This window comes from Merops nubicus, unplaced genomic scaffold (genome assembly GCF_000691845.1).
Source record: "Merops nubicus isolate BGI_N331 unplaced genomic scaffold, ASM69184v1 scaffold6002, whole genome shotgun sequence".
Taxonomy (NCBI): Eukaryota; Metazoa; Chordata; class Aves; order Coraciiformes; family Meropidae; genus Merops; species Merops nubicus.
In genome coordinates, this window is record NW_008595500.1 from 1 (window position 1) to 23142 (window position 23142).

At 38.7% G+C, this 23142-nt stretch overlaps 1 protein-coding gene across 1 annotated transcript in view; it reads right to left on the minus strand.

The window, feature by feature from the left end:
- Positions 1 to 2119: 2119 nt before the first annotated feature.
- The window catches only part of AHRR (aryl-hydrocarbon receptor repressor), a gene marked incomplete at its 5' end in the record, with an annotated part of 25150 nt that continues 4127 nt past the window's right edge, over positions 2120 to 23142 (minus strand). Inside the window, 6 exons of the mRNA XM_008936059.1 lie at positions 2120 to 2265; positions 3168 to 3286; positions 4963 to 5162; positions 6859 to 6992; positions 8445 to 8574; positions 10813 to 10902. Coding sequence (XP_008934307.1) covers positions 2120 to 2265; positions 3168 to 3286; positions 4963 to 5162; positions 6859 to 6992; positions 8445 to 8574; positions 10813 to 10902 — 819 coding nt within the window. The remainder of the gene's footprint in view (positions 2266 to 3167; positions 3287 to 4962; positions 5163 to 6858; positions 6993 to 8444; positions 8575 to 10812; positions 10903 to 23142) is intronic.

The following is a 23142-nucleotide window of genomic DNA, read 5'->3' on the forward strand; positions in this document are numbered from 1 at the left end:
TGATTCTATGATTCTATGATTCTGATCAAACTGATTTGAGGGAGGACCATGGGGGTCTTCTATTTTGAAAAAGCAGAGTTAGCTGAGAGGAAATGAAATGCCTGAATTAAGTGTCCAGAATAGTCACAGACATTCATATTGTGTATAGGGTTATTTTACATGTTTAACTTAATTGATGTTGGTTTTAATTTTCTAAGGTGGCCTTTGAACTCATTTTCCAGGAACTTCAGGTGAAGTAACCAACATGAGAGAGGTGCGATCGAAAAGAAAGTTGCCTGAGCACTTCTATGCCCAGTGCAGCAGTTTTCAGAACTTGGGGTCCAAATCTTTAGGTTCAGGATTTGACTTGAATTCACTAACGTGCTGATTCCCGAGCAGGCAGGATCAGTGCTATGAAACCACCTCCTTCCCTCTCAGTATATCTCAGACATCTCAGTAAGAAATGGAACATGAAAACCTGGAGAGCTAGTAAGGATTTTAGAAGGCTTTTTGTTAGCTCACTATTAAGAACTTTTTCCTTGAGTATGGACATACTGTGCAAATACAGGGTGTTCCAGTAGAGGGAGTCCATGCTGTTACAAAGAGAGAATGTCCCACTGTAGTAAATGTACACTAAGAAAGAATATTTTCTCTATTTTTTTTTTTTCCTTTAGGAGTTAAATATTTTCAAACTTCTGCTAAATATTGTTATTGTTATTACTGATAGTTTTGAGATGTAAATGGTATGATACAAGTTTGCTGGAGAACTAAGTTCTCAGGAAGTGGTCTAAATTGTGCAGTAGTCACAAAAACTTAAAACACCAAATGAAGACTTATACAGTGATGCAGTATCTAGTGAAAATTCTCCAAAAGAATGTATGTTTTCAATAACACAGCATACATTTTAACACACACACACACAAAAAGTAGTAGTAAAGATTAAGTCTGTTGTAGACTATCAGGAGGACAGAAGTGAACATAATCTCTAAGGCCAACTCTTGTACTGCTTCAGTCTGCAGGAACTATCAAGCCCAAAGGAAGGACTTTAACCACTCAGAGGGTAAAAATGTAGCTAAATAAACATCAAAGAGCAGGCTTAATTACACAAACCAATTTAGAAGTAAAGACGTGAATATAAGAACCAGCCCCTTTTAATCTGCTTCTTAATAGAAGTTCATTCCCTCATGTAAGCAAGATGATGTTTGTGCCGTCCCAGTAAAGGTGAAGAGTTCCAGCACCCTCAGGCAGGAGACTCTCTGCTATTCATGTAGACCCTGGGAGATATGGTGCCTGCAAGGGCTATCTACTCTAGAAGTTCAAAGACTTTTTCATTTATTTCTTCCACCTGTGAGGCATCCTAAAGGAAAAAACCAGGGATAACAGCCACATTTTTTCCACTAGGCCAGATGGCAGCTGTGTGCATCTTTTGGCCTCTGATCATTCAGTCCACTCTCTTATATCTTCCCTCAGACCACCTTGAAGAGATACCTCAACAAGGCCCACAGGAACTGGAACAGACAATCCCATGGTGGAAGAAAGAAAAACCTTTTTTGGTGGAAAGGGTGAAACCCAGCAGAGACGTCCCCTCTGAATGCAGATCTGTGAGATTAGCATCCACTTCAAGCCTACTGCCAACTGGATGTATCTGTCTACAAACATACAATGAATATGAGCATCCCTCTGTAAATAACGTTGAACATCCACAACTAAAAGGATAAGCTCAACTGTTATCCATAAGAAAAAAAAGGGCTTAAAATAATAAAATGTTTAAAAGTAGAACAGGACACTAAATCATCAAAGAGTTTCTGCTGCAAAGTAAACAAAACCCCAAAATACATTTTTGTGCAAGAAATTCAAAACATATCAATAATCTAGCATTTTGGTTTTGAAATACTCTGGCTTTGTATGTATGTATGCTCAACTTCTGAAGAAAAAGACTGGAAAAGTAAATATTGGTCAGGATTAGAACAGCTATTTCATATGATTGAAGACAAAAATGGATTTCCATTTCATAGGTTAACTAAATCTTTCTCATTCAGCTCTTCTCTTAGGTCACTACTGTCCCTCTAAAGATCTCACACATAAAGAATACATATATTTTTCTGAAAGAGTTAATTTCTTTTAGTATTCAAAAATATACTTACTTTAACGTTTGCTGTTGGGCAAGGACGTATTCTGAACAACCACTTCGATACAGAAGTTGAGTGTTAGCCTGAACCCAGACCCAGTGGTCTTCATTTCTTTGTACTTTGACTAGAGAAATGCCATTTTCTCCATTATTTTTTGCTGTTCAATTTAAAAGAAAAGTTATTTTAATACAAGCAGTATTTAGTATTTTCTCTTGCCCTGGAACCATCAGCATAGAAAAGCTAAAATATGTCACAAAACTAAGAAATTACATTTAAAAAATAAAATTTGAAAAGCCTAATGAGGAACTTAAGCTGTGACCACGGATTTTTCAGTATTATTAGTTCATTATAATTTTTTCCTCTCAGTAGTAGTACTATACCAACAAGAAAATGTTCATGAAAAATGGGGCTGTGACAGAGGAATGGTTTTGATGAATTTAAAGGTTTCCAGTGTGTATGACAAAAGGCTGAGTACAACTCTACTCAAGAAGAAGTTGCCATTGGGGTAGGCCCATCATCAACATTTTACCCATTGTAAAATCTGAAATTCAGCATAGACCCCCATATTATTGCCAGAACAAAACACTGGGAAACTGTAAGTCAAAGCTGCGAGCAAATGAGATTTAAAGACTACACGTTCTAGTTTTCCACCATTTTTTGACGTCTGGGGAGAATTAGCATTTGTAACATATCACCCAGTTTCCCTCAAATAAGGATAGGTATTGTCACTAATTATTAAGGTTTTCACATAATCTTATTAAATTCAGTGTTGCCATTTTTAGGAAAGCATTCATTGAGTATTCTTATATACTATGATTGTTTCTGTATCTCTAGACTTGGCATCACAGTATTTCTGCACACTCTGAACTAGCAGACCGAGTCAGCACAGATGTCTGCTTTTTTTGAGGAGGAAAACGTTTTTGCATTTTTTTAAAGAAGGGGTTTCAGGAGAACAAAACAGGGAGCATTGGGACAAAAACCTAAAAAAAACTAACAGGAAAAAAAGAAAAGACAAAGTTCTTTCTCCATAAACTGTATATAAGTACTTAGCAGACACACCTTTGATTTGGTTTTCAGTGATTTGTAACACATTAGTAAAAGTGGCACCTTCATGATGACTGTTCCTTCCATACAATTCTGCTGCTTCACACAGCCCTGAATTACCTTTGGAACTGGAGCTGTAGAGGACAGAAAATGTGGAAAATTTCATGTCAGTGAATGACAACACAGTAGAATCACAGACTCTCAAAGATGTGATCTTTAAGCTGTTGCCCATTAGCAAAGATTTATGATTTAATTATATAGTAGCCAATACTAAATAATTATCTGTTTTTTGCAACATTCAGTTGCTCAAACTAGTGGATGACTGGAATTATGTACTTAGTTCATAGTGATATATAGTAATATTCTGCTCACAACTTACTATATCTGGAATAATAAATTGCAGCTTGAATTGAGACAAATGCTCTGTGTATTCTGCTCTGCCTATTCAGGGTACATTCAAGGTACAAACATCACACTGACCAGCAGTGCACTTAAGAGGCAGCATGACTTCGGTTTGAAAAAATCCTCATATGATTTGAATGGATTTCTTCCATCCTTAGTTCAAAATGCGTATCAGGGCTTTGAAAGTGTGCAAAGTCCATAACACTGCTATACAAACTTTCCCCTTTATTAAGACCATCAGAAAAGAAATGACAATATAAATTTGCTGGCCAACCCTGGCCAGTGTGCTTCAGGCCTTCGGTTCAGGAAACACTGAAGTTAAATGCCCACTTCATTCTTGTCAAATCCTTGGCCACTGTTCAGTCAGTTAGTAAAACTTAAGTAAAGCACCTCTCTTCTAGGAGCTGAATTCTTATCATCAGCTCACTTCACCTGGGCTGCAGGAAAATTTTGCAAGTGGAAATGACTTTCCAGCTCTGTTCCAGAAGGGGCTGTATAGCCCCTTCTATCAGCCTTCCAGTAATTTCATTCTTGTCAAAAGGACACATGTGCTAGAACCCCATTGCACGTCTGGATAGTAAGTCCACACATACATGAGCATATTCTAATTAAAAGCCAGATTATGGTGTTGTCAGTCACACTGATGAGTATTTTACTTCAGAGCACTGAACCTTAGTGCTGTGAGGTTACCTTTAACCAAATAAGGGAAAACATAATCCTAGCCTCAAACATCAACTAAAATTCAACCATAGGAGAGTAACAAAAATAAGTGTTCGGAAGGAAATAGATCTAAACACAATCAGTCCTGATCTTCTGTGACTGTTACCAAGTGATCAGCCTCAGGCCGTTCAGTGCAATTGTAGGCTTCTGTGTTCATAAGCCTTACACTGTAAGATAAATACGTACACCAAACACATCTCATTTGACTCTGTGTGAAGAGCCCCCACATGCACATTCAGCTTTCTGACGGTTTCCTTTTCCTTTGTTTGCTACCAAAAGGCCCAAGTGCAAATAACTATGCTACGAGAAGATACTGAAATTTGAAAACTCTGAAAATACTTTCTCTTTTCTACTTTTACAACTAGTAGAATGTCTCACTGTGTTGGTAACTTCTAAAAGTTAGGAAGATGTTCTAACTTTCCAGTTTTTATATAAAATTATATGTAGCAATATAATACGTATTATATAAAAATTACAATATATTTGTTATATATTATAATTCTATTCAATTAGATTAGAATAGATCATAGCCATTATGCATAACATAGTAAAATCCAGATAAATTATTCATTTTCTAAGGAAAGGTTTAAAAATAGTTATTTAGCCTAATTTGTGCTTTTTCCATGCTTAATAATCATAAAGCCCGTAGTATACTTTACTAACTGCTACAAGATTAATTGGGAAATACTTTGTATTCACTGCTGCTGCATCATCAGCTTTGTGCTTTGCTTTCACAAACAGGTTTTTCATCTTCATCTCTGTCATGGAAGGGAGTAGAAGTGGTACCACTATGCAGAATAAGGACAGCTGAGGTGGCAGTACTGTTCCTGATGAGGACTTCTTCCTTTGTCCAAAAAGAAACTTGAGTTTGCCTTGGAACTGCATTGTCTGTTAGAAAAAAAAAAAAAATAGAATTATTTTAAGCATTTAGTGTATGAACATTTAAAATGCTAATACGACCTATGGACTGTGTTGTTTAAAACCAAAACCAGTTTTGATACAGGGTGGAAAACTAGGAATTTCATTAACTTCTTACAATTAAACCACTCCACTTCAGGGGCACAGTGAGTGGAGATACTATCAACAGTAAATTGAGACATTGAGGCTGGTTTTTGTTTTGGTTTTGGGTTTTTGTTTGGTGGTGTTTTTTTTTTTTTTTTCTCTCCTGTGCATTTAACATGGAAGTTCTGTGTTATAGAATCATAGATTCATTTAGGTTGGAAGGGACCTCCAAGATCATCAAATCCAACCATTAAGCCATTAGGGCTCTAAAGTCCTCTGCTAAAACAGATCAGAATCTGTCAGGGATGGAAGGGACCACAAGGATCACCCAGTTCCAACCCCTCTGCCATGAGCAGGGACACCTCCCACTAGATCAGGCTGCCCAGAGCCTCATCCAGCCTGGCCTTAAAGACCCCCAGGGATGGGGCCTCAACCACCTCCCTGGGCAACGCATTCCAGGGTCTCACCACTCTCATGGGGAAGAACTTCTTCCTCACATCCAGCCCGAATCTGCCCCATTCCCTCTAGTTCTGTTGTTACTCGATATCCTAAAAAGTCCCTCCCCAGCTTTCTTGTAGGCCCCCCTAAGATACTGGAAGGCCACAATAGACGAGCAGTGTATGGTGGTGCAAAGAGTTATTTCCTCTGTGCTTCACTCTGAAGCTGCAAATATTATTTTTCCATGCTCTGTTCTCTTCAGTAAAATGATTCCTGAGTTTCTTTCGCCTTGCCCTGCACTTCCTTTGGTAAGTATAACCCAAGGGCTGTGCAGGCAGATGCCAAGGAAAAAGATATGCCCAAAATAGCCAGATACAAAGTACATAGTTTGGAAGGAACCATCCATCCCTGCCTCAAATCACCATAAAATCAGAAGGCAGAGATCAAGGCAGAAAACTGCTGTTTCTCAGTGAAAAAAATTACCTGCCACAAAATGACCAGAGAAAAATCAGTCCATGTGAGTTGGCCATTTTCCAGAGCTACAAGGATACAGAAATGACTACCTATTATGACTGTTCAGACCCATGGTCTTCCAGCATCTGAGCCAGAAGCTGCATTTCCCTGTCTCATGCTGATCCTCTCATTTTCTTTTCCGTGCCATACCTTGTCATCATGAGAAGAAACAGCGTTGGCCTGTACTAAGCAAATGGGGAAGTGATTTCTAGAAATGAGCCACTTCTGGTAAGGATATTTAAAGAGCATGTGAGAGACTTTCTAATTCTGGGTTTTATTATTAAAGGATCCTTTACAAAAGGGGAAAATGAATCATTGCTGTTCTTGCTCCTTAAACTTTGTGTTAATCATTGAAAGTCAGGTTTGCCACCCTTGGACTAGGGCAAAAATGAGGACAGATATTGGCCAAAAAAGCTTAAAACATAAAGGTTTATAGATTCTTTCAACATGCTTCTTTTTTCCCATAATTCTTTATACATATTAATAAGTGTCTGTAGGTGTTTCTAGTTAGTGCACAGTAAACATGTATCCTGGCCATGGCTCTCTACATTTATGTTGAAATATTTTTCATATGAAGTACTTAAAATCTAGTATGTCATGACTACAGTTCTCTAAGTGAAATTATACTTACCAGGAAGCCAGAAGTGCTGTCCAACAAGCAGCGAACTCGACAGATGAAACAGCGAGTTAAGAAGGAAGAATAATCTGTAGTTGTGCTGTCATTCTCCTGTGCTTTGAAGAATTTACTGAGAATATATTCTTCTCCTAGGAACAACAGTGGAGGTAATATATATCAGATCACACTAAGAAAGAATAAAAGTGTTCTGTAGCCAACTGAAGAAGTTGTTATGGAAACTGCAAAAGACTACTTCATGGCAGGGTGAATATTAAATTGTGTCATGTATAGATACATCTGCACATGCTCTACCAAAAGACAAAACACAAAGCTCTACAATGGGATTCAGGTGAGCTTCTTCAGAAACTTTTACTTTTTCATTTCCTGAGTTTTTTGTGATTCTTAATGACACAAAGCAGGGTAGCAGATGTTGCTGGTTTTGAGATCAGAGATCACAGAAAATATATTAGAAAAAGGAACAAAATAAGGAAAAAAGATAATGAAGAAAAAAATGAACCGTGGCTGATTAGCTAATGTTCAGCTCCTGCCTCCTTGATTTTTAAGGACGCATTTCCCAGTTTTGGACTACAAGTGCATACCTTTCGGAATACTTATTTCCCAAAAGACACAAGTATTTGTACAGAAATGTGGACTGGAGAATTTAATTCTCCGCTGTATATATTAAGACACAAATTCCAAATATTTGTCACTTTTTAGAGATTGAAATAGTAATGTACATTGTTTAGTTTGTTTTCTGCATGCTTCCTAGAAAATCTTTGAAAGTTCCTCAGAGATCTGCAAGATGCTTGCAAAACACAGAAACTACAAGAAGTTCTACTGAAGGTTCATGACTATGTTCCTGAGGACTTCAAAAAGGCTGCTGAAGGATGTAGTGCAAGTTTCTCCCCATTTATCTGCAGACTCTACTTCCTCAATTTCTTTCCTCTATTACTTCCTCACTTTCTGATGAAATGCATACATTGTTTTGGGATCAAGAATTCTTTATAATTTTAACAATTTCAACCCTGTTGTACTTTCTGTAGTCATGATTACAGTTTAATGCCTCATGTAGGAGAAACCTTGAGCACATATATCCACCTGCCATCCTAGGGATATAGAGCCTCAGAGGAAAGAAAGCACTGCTAAACTTACTTGTTTTTTGAGGGCTCCTGTCTACATAATTTTGCATGGGAGAACAAATGGCAGAAAGTTAGGTTGCCACAGTGGTACTGTATAGAAATATTTTGCCTGGGATGTTTTTGCATTAATGAGAGGAACACTAATATCCTGATTACTGTGAACAAAAGATTGGTAGGATGAACACTGATTCTATTATTCTGCATGACTAAGAAAATTGGTACATTAGGCAGAGAAAAATAAAGGAAACCTAAACTCTGTAGCCTCAATGGCACAGACTACCTTATAAATGTCAAGGATCAGGAAGAAACATCGTCTATGGAATAATAACATTATAAATGGCCACCATGCAGCTTTCCAGTGAAGAATTTTACTTGACATGGAACAGACATGGGTGTAGGTGGAGTTCAATTCTACCTCTATACAGCGTCGCCTATGTTTCCAATCAACAGGTATAATCCCACCTGTTTCTGTCTGTAGTTGCTGTCCAGACAACATCTGGGGAGGGTTCATGGCCCAGTGCAGTTGTCTACAGAAATCCTGGCGGTCATCCACGTGAATGTAATCATATATGTTTTGGTGCATTACATCAGTCTGAAACAATTACAACAAGGAATGTCTTAATTTGTAAGCATAGTGGGGCAGACACTTATCTTTAGGTTGATACTTTCCTTAAAATAATGACTGGTGTAAGCTACCTTCAGAGCAAAGATCAGTTGAGGAAAGTTATTTCAGAAGCCTCTCTTTTTCAACATCTGCTTTTTGACTTCAAAGAATCATAGAGTTATTGTGCCTGGAAGAGACCTCTAAGATCATCAAGTCCAACCATTATCCCAGCACTGCCATGTCACCGCTAAACCATGTCCCTAAGCACCACATCTGCACAGCTGTGAAATCCCGCCAGGGATGGTGATTCCATCGCATCCCTCGGCAGCTTGTTCCAGTGCTTGACAACATTTTTGGTGCAGAAATTTTTTCTAATATCCAACCCAAACCTCTCCTGGAGAAACTTGAGGCTGTTTCCTCTTGTCCTCAAAGGACTGGTGCCAGTACCATCTGAGTACACACACTGCTGACCACAGCAGACCTCACCATCCTGGGTGCCCCAAGAACTGCTAAAAAAATCCCCACTATATTTACCAAGAAAACCCCCAGAAGGCTGTGTGTCACATAGCACATCACTGTTAGGCCACTTAGACAGGTGCCTTCCTTGGAAGTCATCAAAACACAGGCTATTCCTGTGCTCTCCTGCCTAGCGGCCACAGTGCCAACCCTTGTGAAGAGCCACCAAAGATGCAGCTCCACAGACAACTTGGTGGTGGCAAAGCAGACTCGAGCAGCTCTTGTCCCACACACCGGCTGCAGGTCTCAGCTGGGGCACTGAGCTGAACTTGGAAACTTAATCAGCACTGAAGAATGAAATGAACCTGCTCATTTGTCTTCTGCAGGTTTACAGAATCACAGCACGGCAGGCTTTGGAAAGGACCTCTGGAGATCATCTAGTCCAGCTCTCCTGCAGGTGAACAGGTTCACCAGCACAGGTTGCCTGGGATCACATCCAGGCAGGTATTGAACCTTTCCAGAGAAGAAGACTCCACAGGCCCTGTGGGCAGCCTGCTCCAGTGTTCCCGGTAAAGTACTCATAGTAAAGAATTTTTTCCTCGTATTCAGATGGAATTTCCTGTGTTCTAGTTTGTGCTCATTTGCCCCCGTCACTATATCCTACGATGATTCTTATTATTCTTAATTCTTTTGTGCATATGCAAATGTAAGTCCTAAAAAATCCAGCTTGTAGCCAGTGACTAATGACAGCCCCAGGGATGATGCTGGGACCAACCTTGTTTAATTTCTTGATTACTGAATGATGGGATAGAGTGCACTCTCAGCAGAGTACCAACTTGGGAGACCAGGATAGCTATTTGGACCTTGACAGGCTGTAAAAATATGCTGACAGGAACCTCAGGAAGTTCAACAAAGGCAAAGTTTTCTCTAAATTTGGATACCCCAGGAAAAGAAAGATATTAGTATAACAAAGTGAGCCCAGGAGAGTGCTGCCGAGATACTTGAGAGGGCTGGAGCATGTGACATATCAGGAGAGGAAAACAAGGTTTGTTCAGCCTTAAGAAGAGAAAACTTCAGGAAGAACTTACTGCTGTTGACATCAACCAAACGAGCGGGTGCAGAGAAGTCACAGCCCAACTCTTCTCAGAAGAACAAAGTGGGAGGACAAGAAGTAACGGGCACAAGTTGCAAGATGGGAAACTGGGGCTTGATTCAAGTGCAAATTTTACAGTCAGAGTGGTTAAAACATTAGAATATGTCTTCCAGAGGGGTCACAGAAACTCAAAACTTGACTAGATGAGTCCCAGTTCAGTTTGCTCTAATTGCATCTGCTTTGAGCAGGACATGGGACTAGATGGCCTCCGGAGGTCTTTTCCAGCTACATGGTTCTGTTATTCTGTGCTTTACAATATATTTATTATACACAGTCAACCAGTCTAGAAGAGCTGCATCTTATACTGAAATTGAAAGGAAACTTTTAATTAAATCTTATCTTTATAATGGATCAAGTTTCTGTTAACAAAAGGAACAACATTACCAGGAATTCATCCTCACCTGTCAGATCATGAAAAAAAAAAAAAAAGTAAGTCTGAAATGGCATAGTAAAATAGCTTAATTTCAGTAATAGTGTATTGTCTAATTGGCAGCAGAAGGATAAGGTGAAACAACAGAGAGTGCTGCATTTTAGAAAGCCAGTTAGCATGATTGACTCTAAGAAAGTCATTACAATGACAGTGACTAGGTATTCAAAATATTTGCTAATATATTTACCTGATGAAACCCTAGATAGTCCACAATCGTCGATGACGCATAAAATATCATCCCATCTGCACTCACCACCAGCGCAAAGCCGTTCAGTGACTAAAGAAGGGGAAACAAAAGAATTAAAAAGATAATCAGGAAGTAAAGAGTAAAATGGGTATAAAATGTAATAATGTAAAGAAAATTCTAGATATGAAAAAATCACACTTCAAAAAAGTTGGACATCAAATTTTCGCAGAAAGGCCTTTTTTTCCTAACGTGAAAAGTGAATAACAATCTAGAACATGCCTTTTTCCTTTAAAAAAAGTTAGGATAGCTAATTACAGTGTAACTACCATATTACATTACTGGTTTATTATCTACTTTAGATTTTATTTTGTCATTAAGTCACATAATAAAAGCCTTAATAGCAAGTATCAACTATGTTTTTTGCTTTTAATTTAAAGCATCACATTCCGTAATAGTTGCTTTGAATTTATATGCATTAATACATACACATAATAGAATATCTCCAACAAGAAAATTAAATTTATGTGCTGTTGTAGCTATGACTTTTAAACTGGACATGTATTTTAAAGTATGGCTATTTTCTTAAGCTTCTATAAAAGCACATTCAGAGCATAATTGCATAAATGCAATGAATATAAGTAGACAAGAAATACTTAGCTGATATGAACCCAAAGTTGAGTATAGAAAAAAGTTTTGTTAATTCTCATAGACTCATTAATGCAAGGAAAGTAATCAGAAAAATCCAAAAATAAAAGTAAGGATTAAATGAAATACTTGATATAAACATTAAGATCCATCATGTTGCACACAGACTGACTGATTTTGCCTCTTTTCTGTTGATAAAGATTCAGTAACAAATCTTCACTCCAGCAGGCCTGCATTCCAAGGTAGTTTAGGTGATCCTTTCATGTGAAGGTTTTGAGGTTTTTTGAGATTACAGTTCAAATAGCTGCTGATGAAATACTGCTATATTTTTATTATCCTTGATTCACCTTTATCTCAATTTACTGTTGTAGTGATGTGCTTAGTAATCCTGAGTTAATCCTGAAGTACAATGAGGGCAGATTTTCAGTTGCTCAGTAACCAGATACACTGACATGGTTTTGTGAGCTTGGTTGTCTTTTTGGTTCCTAAATAAGGACCAGATTTCCAAGACTGCTCAAAGCCTGTTCCCACTGTGACAATGGTGGGCAGAATTCCAAGACTTCAGTACACAACAGACCGACCTCCTCAGAAGATTTGGCCCCAGTCACAAATGTGGAGGACCTTTGGAAATGTGGACCAGTGGGACCATACATGGCCAGGGGCTCTGCACCTCCAAGACCTCTGTGAAACAGTGACAGCAGAAATGTAGTGGAGAGACTGCAAAGGCTCACCCACATCTAGAAAAGAGTTGCAGCAGCAACCAATTCAATCAAGTCAATGCTAACCACGAGTCATCGCTAAGAACAGTCAAGGGAAAATCACACTGAGCTCCAGGTATGCTCCATAGATACAGATCCTTTACAGAATAGATCTCTGCCTAGTTGGGTTTGTGTTGAACATTAGTTATCCCTGTTGACTCTTCAAGCACAAGGAGCTGCTAGACTGGTGCTCTTTTCTGCTCTAAATAATGCCCAAACTTGTCTCAGCACCTCACTGGGTCAAGATTTCTACATCTTCACATCTATGCCTTTCACTGCACTGAGAGGAGCCTCCATAGATGGTATCTGTCATATCCATTCCCAGTGTCAAGTGGAGACAAGAAAGCATTTTTGGCATCTTGTCTCTTTGGACTCATCTTCGTAGCAATGAAACCATCAGTGATGTGATGTTAGGAATTTTATTACATTTTGAACATCTGGCAGGCCTTTTAATTTGGACAGACTAAAAATTTCCACAAAGATAACCACAGGACATTTATGGGACCTCTTTTCTGTCTATGCCTGTTACCATGCATATTCCAAAAGACCTCCAGTCATGTCCATGCAGCCAGGGCAGGTAGAAATTAAGAACATTAAAGAAATGTTTGTAACCTATGCAAATTAATGCACCGAGCCCTACCTGTGAAGGCTTAGAAAAATTACCACAAGATCTGAATGTGATCAGAAAATCTCACATGGCATCATGCTGAACATCATTAAAATGTGTCTTCCGTTGTCTCGCAGGCAAGCTGCAGTTTTTCAGCCCTGCGGTGCACCTGCCTTTGCCAAGGATTGCTTTTATGAATCAAGAAATACATACCCCTACTCAAAAATGAATACTCTTCAACTGACATATCGGTACATACTCTTTAGGCCTAGACATGTACCCTAAGAGAACTGTCTCTACCTTTAAAATGAAAAACCTGCTTCTCTACAGTGAAAGATGGGCAGGTTTTTCTTTATGCAAGTTTTCTTTTCTCAAAGTCAGACTGGAGCAGCTGCAGCAGTTTGTGAAAATGAGAAAGGGAAATGGGACCATGTGTATTTCTAAAGGTTCAGATCAGAGGACTGGCCCACTACATCTGCGAGGTTGGAGAAGGTATTAAGGAAGGGTGGGAGGGAGCAAGAGGAAAGAAGTAGTGGAGGAAAAGTTCAGGAGCCATGTGTTAAGTCAGAAATTAGTATGGTTTTGAAGGAGGTACGTAAATAGAGCATTACAAACTTCCCCTACTTTGCAATTGTTTTGTTCTCAAAATGTTTATGTCCTATCCTGAGTTAAGATCTCCTAACTAAGCGTTGCCTGGTTTTCACGACCCTAAACACAGACATCAGAAGTTCTGCCCTGCAGGCAGGAAAAGCAGAACCCACTTTGGTACAGCAAGTTTTACAGAGCCACATGAGGCTATTGAGAAGTAACACAAATTCCATGTGTCTAAACCTCAGTTTAGATGGAAAACCTGCTGCTTCAGCCTCACTAAAAAGAGCCAAGCTGGACATGGGGCAAAACTTTGTAAGCCATGACTGCAAATTCTTCTCTTTTCTCAACATTACCCTGAAGTACAGTTCAATGTGAAGTCTGACATCTGTAGCACCAAGGACTCTGGATGAGATTTATACTTTTCTTACCTCCTTACCACAGCTGGGGAGGAAGAGGAGGGTGTTTGCTAGCACAGGTCTGGTAGCCCAGGAGTGGGTAACAGTGCTTGTACATTAGTAGAAAAAGACCTTTTCTGACCTCTGAGATCTGTCAGGTATCATATACAACTCTATACTTAAGCCTGTTACACTAGCACTGCGTAGAGATTTCCATTATTCTGGCTAGAATCCTTGTGACTTGTTAAACTGAGTGAAAGAGAGAAAGAGCTTCAAGCCATGATTTGTATCAGAAATAGTGTGGCCAGCAGGACCAGGGAAGGGATTGTCCCCCTGTACTGTACTTGGCACTGGTAAGGCTGTACCTCAAGCATTGGGTTCAGTTTTGGGGCAGTCAATACCAGGACACTGAGGCTGGTGAAGGGTTTGGAGAACAAGTCTTACGTGGAACAACTGAGTGAACTGTGTCTGTTTAACCTAGAGAAAAGGAGGCTCAGGGGAGAGCTTATTGCTCTCTACATCTACCTGAAAAGAGCAAGGTGGGTGTTGGTCTGTTTTCCAAATTAGCAAGCAACAGGACAAGAGGATATGGCCTCAAGTTACGCCAGGAAAGGTTTAGGTTTCATGTTAGAAAGAATTTCTTGACTGAAATGTTGTCAAGCCCTGGAAGAGACTGCCCAGTAAGGTGGTGGAGTCTCCATCCCTGGAGGGATTTATATGTGGTGCTGAGGGACATGATTTAGTGTTTAGGACCTGGCAGTGCTGAGTTAACAGTTGCACTCAATGATCTTAAAGGTCTTTTCCAACCTAAATGATTCTATGATTCTGTGTGAATGAACAAAAATTATTCCCAGCTTTTTTTGCTCCAAGTTACCGGGTCTCACATTAAACAGGACAACAAAGTCTATAGCTCCATTTGCACTGTTAAACTTTTTCAGTTACTGAAATAAAATTCTCAGCGATTGCCTTCTCGTATTCCCCGTGACCAGGAGGCTGCACTGATGTGCTGTGTTAGAACCAGAGCAGCCAGCTGTCTGGGCTGTCAGTGACCTGGGGGCTGGCAAAGGGAAAGGGGACGCAGGCCAGCCTCAGACCGTGCAGTCCACGCTCCCCAGTGGAAGCACGTGTCTGCCCAAAGCACAGAGGGGACTGCAGGTACGTAAAGGCAGCTCTCCTCATTTCACTTTATTCCTTTCAGTAGAAATAATGGAAAGCCTAAAATAGGGCTCTTGGATTTGGTGGAGAACATTTGCTTTGTGTACAACTGGTGTGTTTTAATCGAGGAAGTCCACTTGCATCCTACCACAATTTTTAGCAATTTTAGCAGGTACTTCACATGCACAAAGGGACACACTCACAGATAGAAACACACACACACACACACACACACACACACAAAGATATTAGCATGGACATTAAAACTTTTGCAAGAAAAAACAGCTAACTTCAAATCTGCAAAAAATACATGGTTGTAAGTTGCCATTTGTTAAACCATATGGATTCAATGACAGATGGAATTTCTAATCCAGGATAATAGCTGAAACATGTGAGACAGACTTAAGTATGTATTGTGAACAGTTGTTTGTTTGTATTTGGCTTTTTGCAAACACTTATATGAGTTTTCTACATTGTACTTAAAAAATGAAATTATGGGGTTTTTTTTTCCCCAAAAGGAGAAGGAAAAAAAAAGGGGAAAAAAAAGAGCTTGGCACCAGACAGGGGCCTGTGTTCTTTTGAAAAAAAATGTACATCCAATTATGTACTCACGAAAAGCTGCACCTGCTACTGAAACAAAAAACAATTAATCTGTCAGTTCAAAGAAAGTGTAAGATTATTCTGGTGCTCACAGTAGCTGTGAGATTAAAGTTATCAGTTCCTTCCATTAAGAAGTTTTTGAAACATTATTAGTCAAGAGGTTCTCTTTGGGAATGAAGGCAAATATTTTGAGGAAGATAGGACTTCCTTTGGCAAGATCCTTTATATATCCTGATATTTTTTTCTGGTCCCGTAGCAGAAAATCAGCCAGCAAATACTTCAAAGATATTTTGGTCAAGGTCATGGCACAGTAAAAATAAGGAGAAAAAAAAAAAAGGAGAGAACAAGTTCCAATCCACATTTCTCTTATTACTCTTCCTTGAAATAAAGGAAAATTCACTAGCATTAGGTCTCCAGAGACCATGTTACTATGGTTACTAAAGTACAACAGTCAAGGCCTGCAGCCATGCCTTGCTTTGAACAGATTTTTGAGTCACGCAACTTGGGTACTAAATTTCCAGGGTCAGTTGGCTTGCAGTTTATCTGGAAAAGCTTCATTTAATAGTGGATCACAGGGGTTTTGCATCCTATGTGGGATGGGGCCATTTTCTGGTGATCTAAATAAGTAGCTATTTAAAAACTCTAGAAATTATATACTCGTTCTTGTCTTATGAATATTAGGAGGAAAATGCAGACAGTTAATGTGTCTTCTGTCCTTAACTGTATTGTTTAGTGAATGAGTATTTCTTTTCAATCCTGTTTTTAGGACTCATAATTGCCCCTCTCGAAAAGCCCTCTGGAATCCCTGAGGTTCTCTTTATAAATTGGGGAAAAATAAAAAAAAAAAACTCTTACAGAACCATGAAATAAAAACCTACATAAAAGACTATTCACAAATGCCGTATCTGGTGACATCAGAATATGGCCTTTGCTCAACAAGTACAGTATCTCTTAGCCCTACAGACTGTTATGTATTTCTCTGGTATGTACAAAGCAACTTCAAAAGGAATATTTCTGTGAGTAAGCACTATTTTGTGGAAAGGAGGAGGGGCAGTAATGTTTTTATCATTCAGTTTTGATCAAAGCCTTGCATGTACTGCTTAGTTATCAGGCAAAAGAAACAAAATATAAAATTATTTTCCATCATTTCATCCGAGGAGGAAGTCAATCCTACAGGCTGAAGCCTACAGTCACCAGTTCATATGGGAAGCCTTTTGGGGGAAAGTGCTTGACCTGATTGCTTGGTTTTCATAGACATCAGATATGTTTCTTTTTCAATACAAATACATACATACATATGATCATTATGCCACATTCACTCTTTTGTCTTTCCAGATAAAACAAAGTTCATGTTCCTTGAGCCTGGATATCTCTTCAGGCTCCTTGAAGGCAGTATGGGAATGCAGCATCTAGTGCTGTATTACCCAGAGCAGGGCCCAGCAAAATTTTCAAAGGTCATTCACATTGCCACATTGCTCATCCCATTTACTGTCAGAGGAAACAGCTTTGCTATCTGAAAGGCATCGACAATTGTGAACCAGCTGGTGAAATTTCTCATTACTCCATTTTTCAGTATCCCATCACTTCCACCAAGCAATTAGGGCAGCTTTGAAGATACTTCTTTATATATGTGTCTTCAGTGTAACAAGGGAGCTGGAACACTGTGGCTCATCAAGAGGCATCAGACAGAACTGGCCTCCTGGAAATCAGTTAGGAAAATGTAAGTCATTGAACTCTGGTAAATGTGAGCTATAAAATTTCAAGAAAACATAGTAGTTCCCTGGAGGTTAAGATTGCAACGTGTGCACACATGAAACTTCATTTTAAGACATGGTGATGTGGTTTTTTTCTATGCTTGTTATGTAATAATTATTGGACACAACCAAGAACAAATTTGCCTTTAAGGCTCTTTTGATTGCATGATGCAAAATTGTAAATGTAGTTTTTCTTTCCTTAGACTTTCCTTCCAAGCTAAGCTTTTGTAACAAAGCTTGCTTATTCCATGTCAAGTCGTTGGGATAGGGCCTCACTTCTTTACTATATGCGTGAACCACTGGCCTCTGATGAGCCTCGTGCTTCAAAACCAGCCACCCTGACCCAGATAGCACTTGGGAAACAAGAGCTGAAGCATCGTTAGGCTTTCTACGTGCAGAAAGTTGATGTGATGTATGCTAGGAAGAGATACATCCCAATTGAATGCCATCATTTTCACAAGTATTAAACATTGGAAATAAAAATACAGACTGGGTTTCCAGAGTGGAACAGTACGAATGAATAACGGCTTAAAGACAGGTTAGGGAAAATTTAATTTCATTGCTGCAGAAGTGAACTCATGGGTGACACCAAACGCCTCAGTAAAAATTTCCTATACCACATGCTTGTTTAGAATAAATTATTAACACCAACAATGCTTTCCATTGATAACAACGTTTGGTGGATTCGCTCACATCTAATTGTAAAAAATCCATTTTTCTTTTCTTTGCATTACCAATTAGGATTTCATATGGGAAGTGAGTGTATCAATACTACCCAAGATTAATGTGCATAATACAAGTACTGGAGACTATTCATAGTAATATAAAGACAAATAATATTAAAATTGTTAGTTCTAAAGTTGTCATGAAAAAGCACATTTTATTTATTAATGCATAGGTATTGTGATTACTGGATATGCTAGTGAGTACGTGGTGAGTAATGTGGCATTTACCTTAGCAATTACCATGAAAGGATAGCAAAGAATGACATAATCTTTTATATCTTTTCCTTTAGTCTCCTCATTAATCATGATGCTGAATTTAAACTTGTGCTGTACCAGTAATGGAACCCTACTGTCAATGCTCTTTCACAAATACTATGCCCTGGACTACATTTGGAAATAGAAACAATCTTTATATTGATTTATGCAGTTTCTCATTTCACTTCCTCAAAAGCAGATGTTGTATTCACGGATGGAAGCAAAGCTGGGGCAATATCGTATCTTCAGTGCAAGTTCAGCCCTTATTCTTTCTGAGTTCTGCAGCTGCTCTGAGCTTTTCAAGTCTTCTCTTCAACAATTTCAATGTAGAAAATGCAAGCCTGATTAATTCCATTTGAGAAGACTCAAAATGAAGCATTAATTGCTCACTACTCTGCACTTGTAATAACAAATTTAGTTAGGTAGCCTTTGCAATAACAAATGTAGTAAGATTACCCATTATCTTCCACAGAAATAACTTACTGAAAAGAGACTCAAGTAATATTTATCCAACATATTGAACAATTAGACATATGTAAGTACCAAATGTCTGGAATTTTTTTTCAGTGTTATTTACATGTAAGTGCATCAAGTCCTGAAGAGAAGAAGCCGTCATAATATTCCATCCCCAGCTGACTTTTATTTGTACTTGCAAACTGTTAATGAGCATGAATAGCAGACATCTCTTTCTGTAAGGAATCAAAACCTAAGAGGCAATATTGCAGCCTATATGCTGTAAACAGAATGTGTTGTCCTAATTTCAGAGTACTATTTTTCTGTGTATTTAGCACTATAGATCACGATTTCATAGAATCATAGAATCCTTTAGGTTGGAAGGGACCTTCAAGATCATCAAGTCCAACCATTGAGCCATTAGGGCTCTAAAGTCCTCTGCTAAAACAGATCAGAATCTGTCAGGGTTGGAAGGGACCACAAGGATCAAACACAGAACTACTTCAGGGGGTGGGAGAAGAGCAAAACAATCTGTATTTCACGTTCTGTTCAACAGTATATGCTAAACCAGCTTTTTTAAACACCATTCCAGGTCAATGGCATTTTTATGGTGTGGCACTCCTGAATTTGATTCTGGGAACTGTCTTACTGTGGTAGTTATCTTATGCATGTTTTGTATCCTGTAAGTATCCTGTATAAAAGATACATACCCTGTCCCACACTAGCAGCAAGGGTGAATTCTGCTATTAATGTGTTATGTTGACCCAGAGAAACAAGCAATACTTTCTCTAATCTAGGTATCAAGTGGATGACAGTGGATGGTCTGGAAAGAGGTAAGGATAGAAAGTTAGAGACAATTCTAACCAGCAGCAATGACTGCAAATCTTAAACTGAGTTACAGAGTAGATGAACCTTTCTCCAGGGCCCTCCTGCAACCCCCTGCTTCAGTTTGAGCACAGATTTCTTATTGCTAAAAAAGAAGCCCAGTCCCACTTACTGGAGAATTCTGGTGACATTACAGTACTGGGATGAGGGGGGAAGGTGTGGAGCACACCGGGGAAAATGCCTGCTGTTGGCCACCATCACCTTTTGCAGCTAGGAATTCCTGGAAGAACATCTGGATGATGGTGATTTCTCTTGAAGGTCTTGGAACAGGAACAGAACTATTTGAAGTGTACCTATCTGCTTTCCTGTCTCTGAATTAATACTATATCTTTGTTAATAGGAAACAGTACATTTAATGGTCAGCATCATGCTTTTTAGTAGCGGTTTTCTTTTCAGTTCAAACATGCCAAATAGCATATTCAAGTCATTAACTGAGGTAGGCAAAAAGGAAAATTGAAATGTGCTCAGTATTTCTAGTAAAATAATTAAGTTTTTGAAATCTTCATAACCATAAAACAAAATCACTGTAAATTTGCAAAAAGTCTTATGACAGCACATAGTCTTGCCTGGATCTGCTTTCTTGCTCATCACTTCACATTACTGAGAAGATAGCAAGACTACAGCTCATTAGCTTTTCTGAGTTGATAATGAGGAATATACTGGAAGCAAGTGTCAGCTGTAAATAATTTATAATTTCATTTCAACTAATTTATACTGATTTATTATTTCATTTCAACCCATTGAAGACCAGTTAATGTAAGATTGCAATTATCTATGACAATAGACATACATTATTTAATGTGTATTTCTATTTCTTTTGGTTCTTTTTTTACAATACATGACTTTGCCATCTTCAAAAACAGGATACTTACTCGAAAGCAAATGCTTATACAGAAATTTGTACAGAAGGAACAGTATGTTATGATTGCCTTCATTACTTGAATGCAAGAAGTCCAGTTCTAGTAGCAGACTAAGTCCTGATGCATCTACATGACACAGTGCTCACATACAGGTATTGAACCTATTGATTGGTAAGAATGGTTGCCAAGGATTAGCTCTGAAGTCAGTGAGAGAAGAAAAAATAGAAACAAGCTGAAAAAGGAGAATATGTTTTGTTGGGGAGGAAGTCACATGGCCACTGGACTGTCTCCAGAGGCACCAAAATAGCCTGAGCAGAAACAGAGGAAGCGGCTGTGAAAAGTGAGCTCGGGTGGAGTTGGCCGATGAACAGTCTGGAGACAGCAACAGCAACCTGAAATTCAGATCCACATCTGGTCTGTGCCCAAAGCTTATCGATTCTTTACCTTAACACTGAAAATGGACGGCTTCTTTGTTCACTGGTACACCTAAAACCTCTCAGCTAGGTCTCCTCATATGACCGCAGGTTTGCCTTTGCCCTGACAAATAGAAGCCAAGTTTTTTGATGCTCATGCAAACCAGTGAGGAAGTAACTATGTCTCCTTGCTGCACACCTGGCTGGCTGCCCACACCCTTGCTTTATCACATTAAACATAAGCTGCTTGTCCTGATGTTCCAGTCTGCTCCCCCCTCAATTATGATCTGTCATTTCATGTTGGAGAAGCTAAGTACTAACTCTCATCAGTCCAACATTTTACCCTTACCCATACGCAAGATTTGACAACAAGCACTTAATGATGTCTCCCGTTTTGCTAAAAGGCTCCACACAAGCCTCTGCAGGGTTGTCTGATTTTTCTCCTTCAAATCCCTCCTTAAAACTCTTGCAAAAGTCCTGGCAAAGGTCAAGATGCTCAAAACCCATAAGTATTCACAATCATGGTTACCGTTTTGTTCATTATTTCCACACACTGTGTTGCCTGTCAAAATGCATCTTTCATAACTTGTCTCATATTTAGGCTGCAAATCTGAAGGAGGGGATCACATATTTTTGTTTTCCTCTGCCTCCCTGTCAAGTTGGAGGGTGCCACTGCCTGCATTTCAGAAACCTCAGCACTGTGGCAGCATCGTCATCATCATTACAGTCGTAACAGTAGTACTAAGGACTGGAAGAGAGAAAAAATGGTATTTAGAGGTCAAAGGATTTTCTGTCTAGATTTGTTTCAGAAGGGAAAAAAAAAAAGAATAAGTGAGAACATTAGTTATTTGTTTAAAGGATAACAAAAAGGATATTTTTTGCCCAAAGTTGTGGCCATGCCAAATTTCAAGTCTGGATTTTAGAAATATGCCTATTTGCAAAAGAAAAAAAAATGACCAGGGCCTCTGAAATGTTCCTTTGTGTTTTGCCTGTGCCTGGCAAGAAGAAAATGAATGTATGCACATGATAAAGTGATGTTACTCCTGACTCCATTCATGGCTTTTTTTTTTTTCTCCACAGATAAATTCTCTATAAAACATCCCAAGTGACTAATGCCAGCTTAAGTCATATCATCTGAAATACTAGGAGAAGGTTCATGTTTGAAAACAAAGGAGACCAAAAGCATTGTTTGGGTAACTTTTAAACATTACATTAACTGGAAAGGAAAATGCACTGAGACTACAAGCATTTTATGAGAACTTCCTATTTTGATGGCCCCATTTTCAACTGGTAGATTAAAAGTTGAAGCACTGTATTGCTTAACAGGATTTGCTTTAGAAGAACTGTGCTAAAACAGTCAGCATTATTGGAAGCTGAAAAGGAGTTCAAGACCAGCACAAATTAAAAAGTCTTTTTTTAACAGTTTTTGATTTCTGAAGCCCATGTCTTGGGCATGGCTCCATATAACAACTGTGCATTTTTATCTGACTCTCAATTTTCCTTTTCAAGTTTAAATTAAAAAAGATAACAGCAAGAGTAAAATCTCTTGCTCTCAGTCTGAAATTCAAACTGGAGTACATTTTTCAAGATCACCATTTTATCCAGTACTGATTACATAAATCAGTTTGGAAGGAGGAAGTGGAATTACACTAACAAGCTTAAAAAACTGACAGGAAACCAAGTGAGAAAAGAGTTTCCTATGTTATTTCCTTATGCAGAGTGAAGAACAGCACCAATAGGATGTTTTCTAATGTATCATTTTGCAGCTCCCTTGGAAGGAAACCTGAACTCTTTTTCAAGCTGTAAGTAGAGGCCACCTGGAAATACCTTTCAGTGCCAAAATGCATACATACATCACAGTTCAAAGTAACTCCAGAAAGCTTATTATTTGCAGCCACTTTTAAGGTAGAGACATAATGTTAAATAATATATTTCAAGCTTGCATAGTATCAAATCCTGAATCCTTTATTAGATAAAAAGTCTGACTTTCGTTGCTTTTGATTAAGAAGACTTGTGTTCTATTTTGCATTAAAGCTAATGAAAAAAGCTTCACTGACTTTCGTGAGAGCTACCAAGCAAGAACCAAAATTTCCTATTCACAATAGTGCCAAAACATGTGACATGGCATTAAGAAATAATATATGAAGGACCTGTCTGTGTGATAAAGTGTCTATACCTGATTATGCTATCACTTTGAACCAACAGTCAATTCCAGGCACAAATCTGCTGGTTCA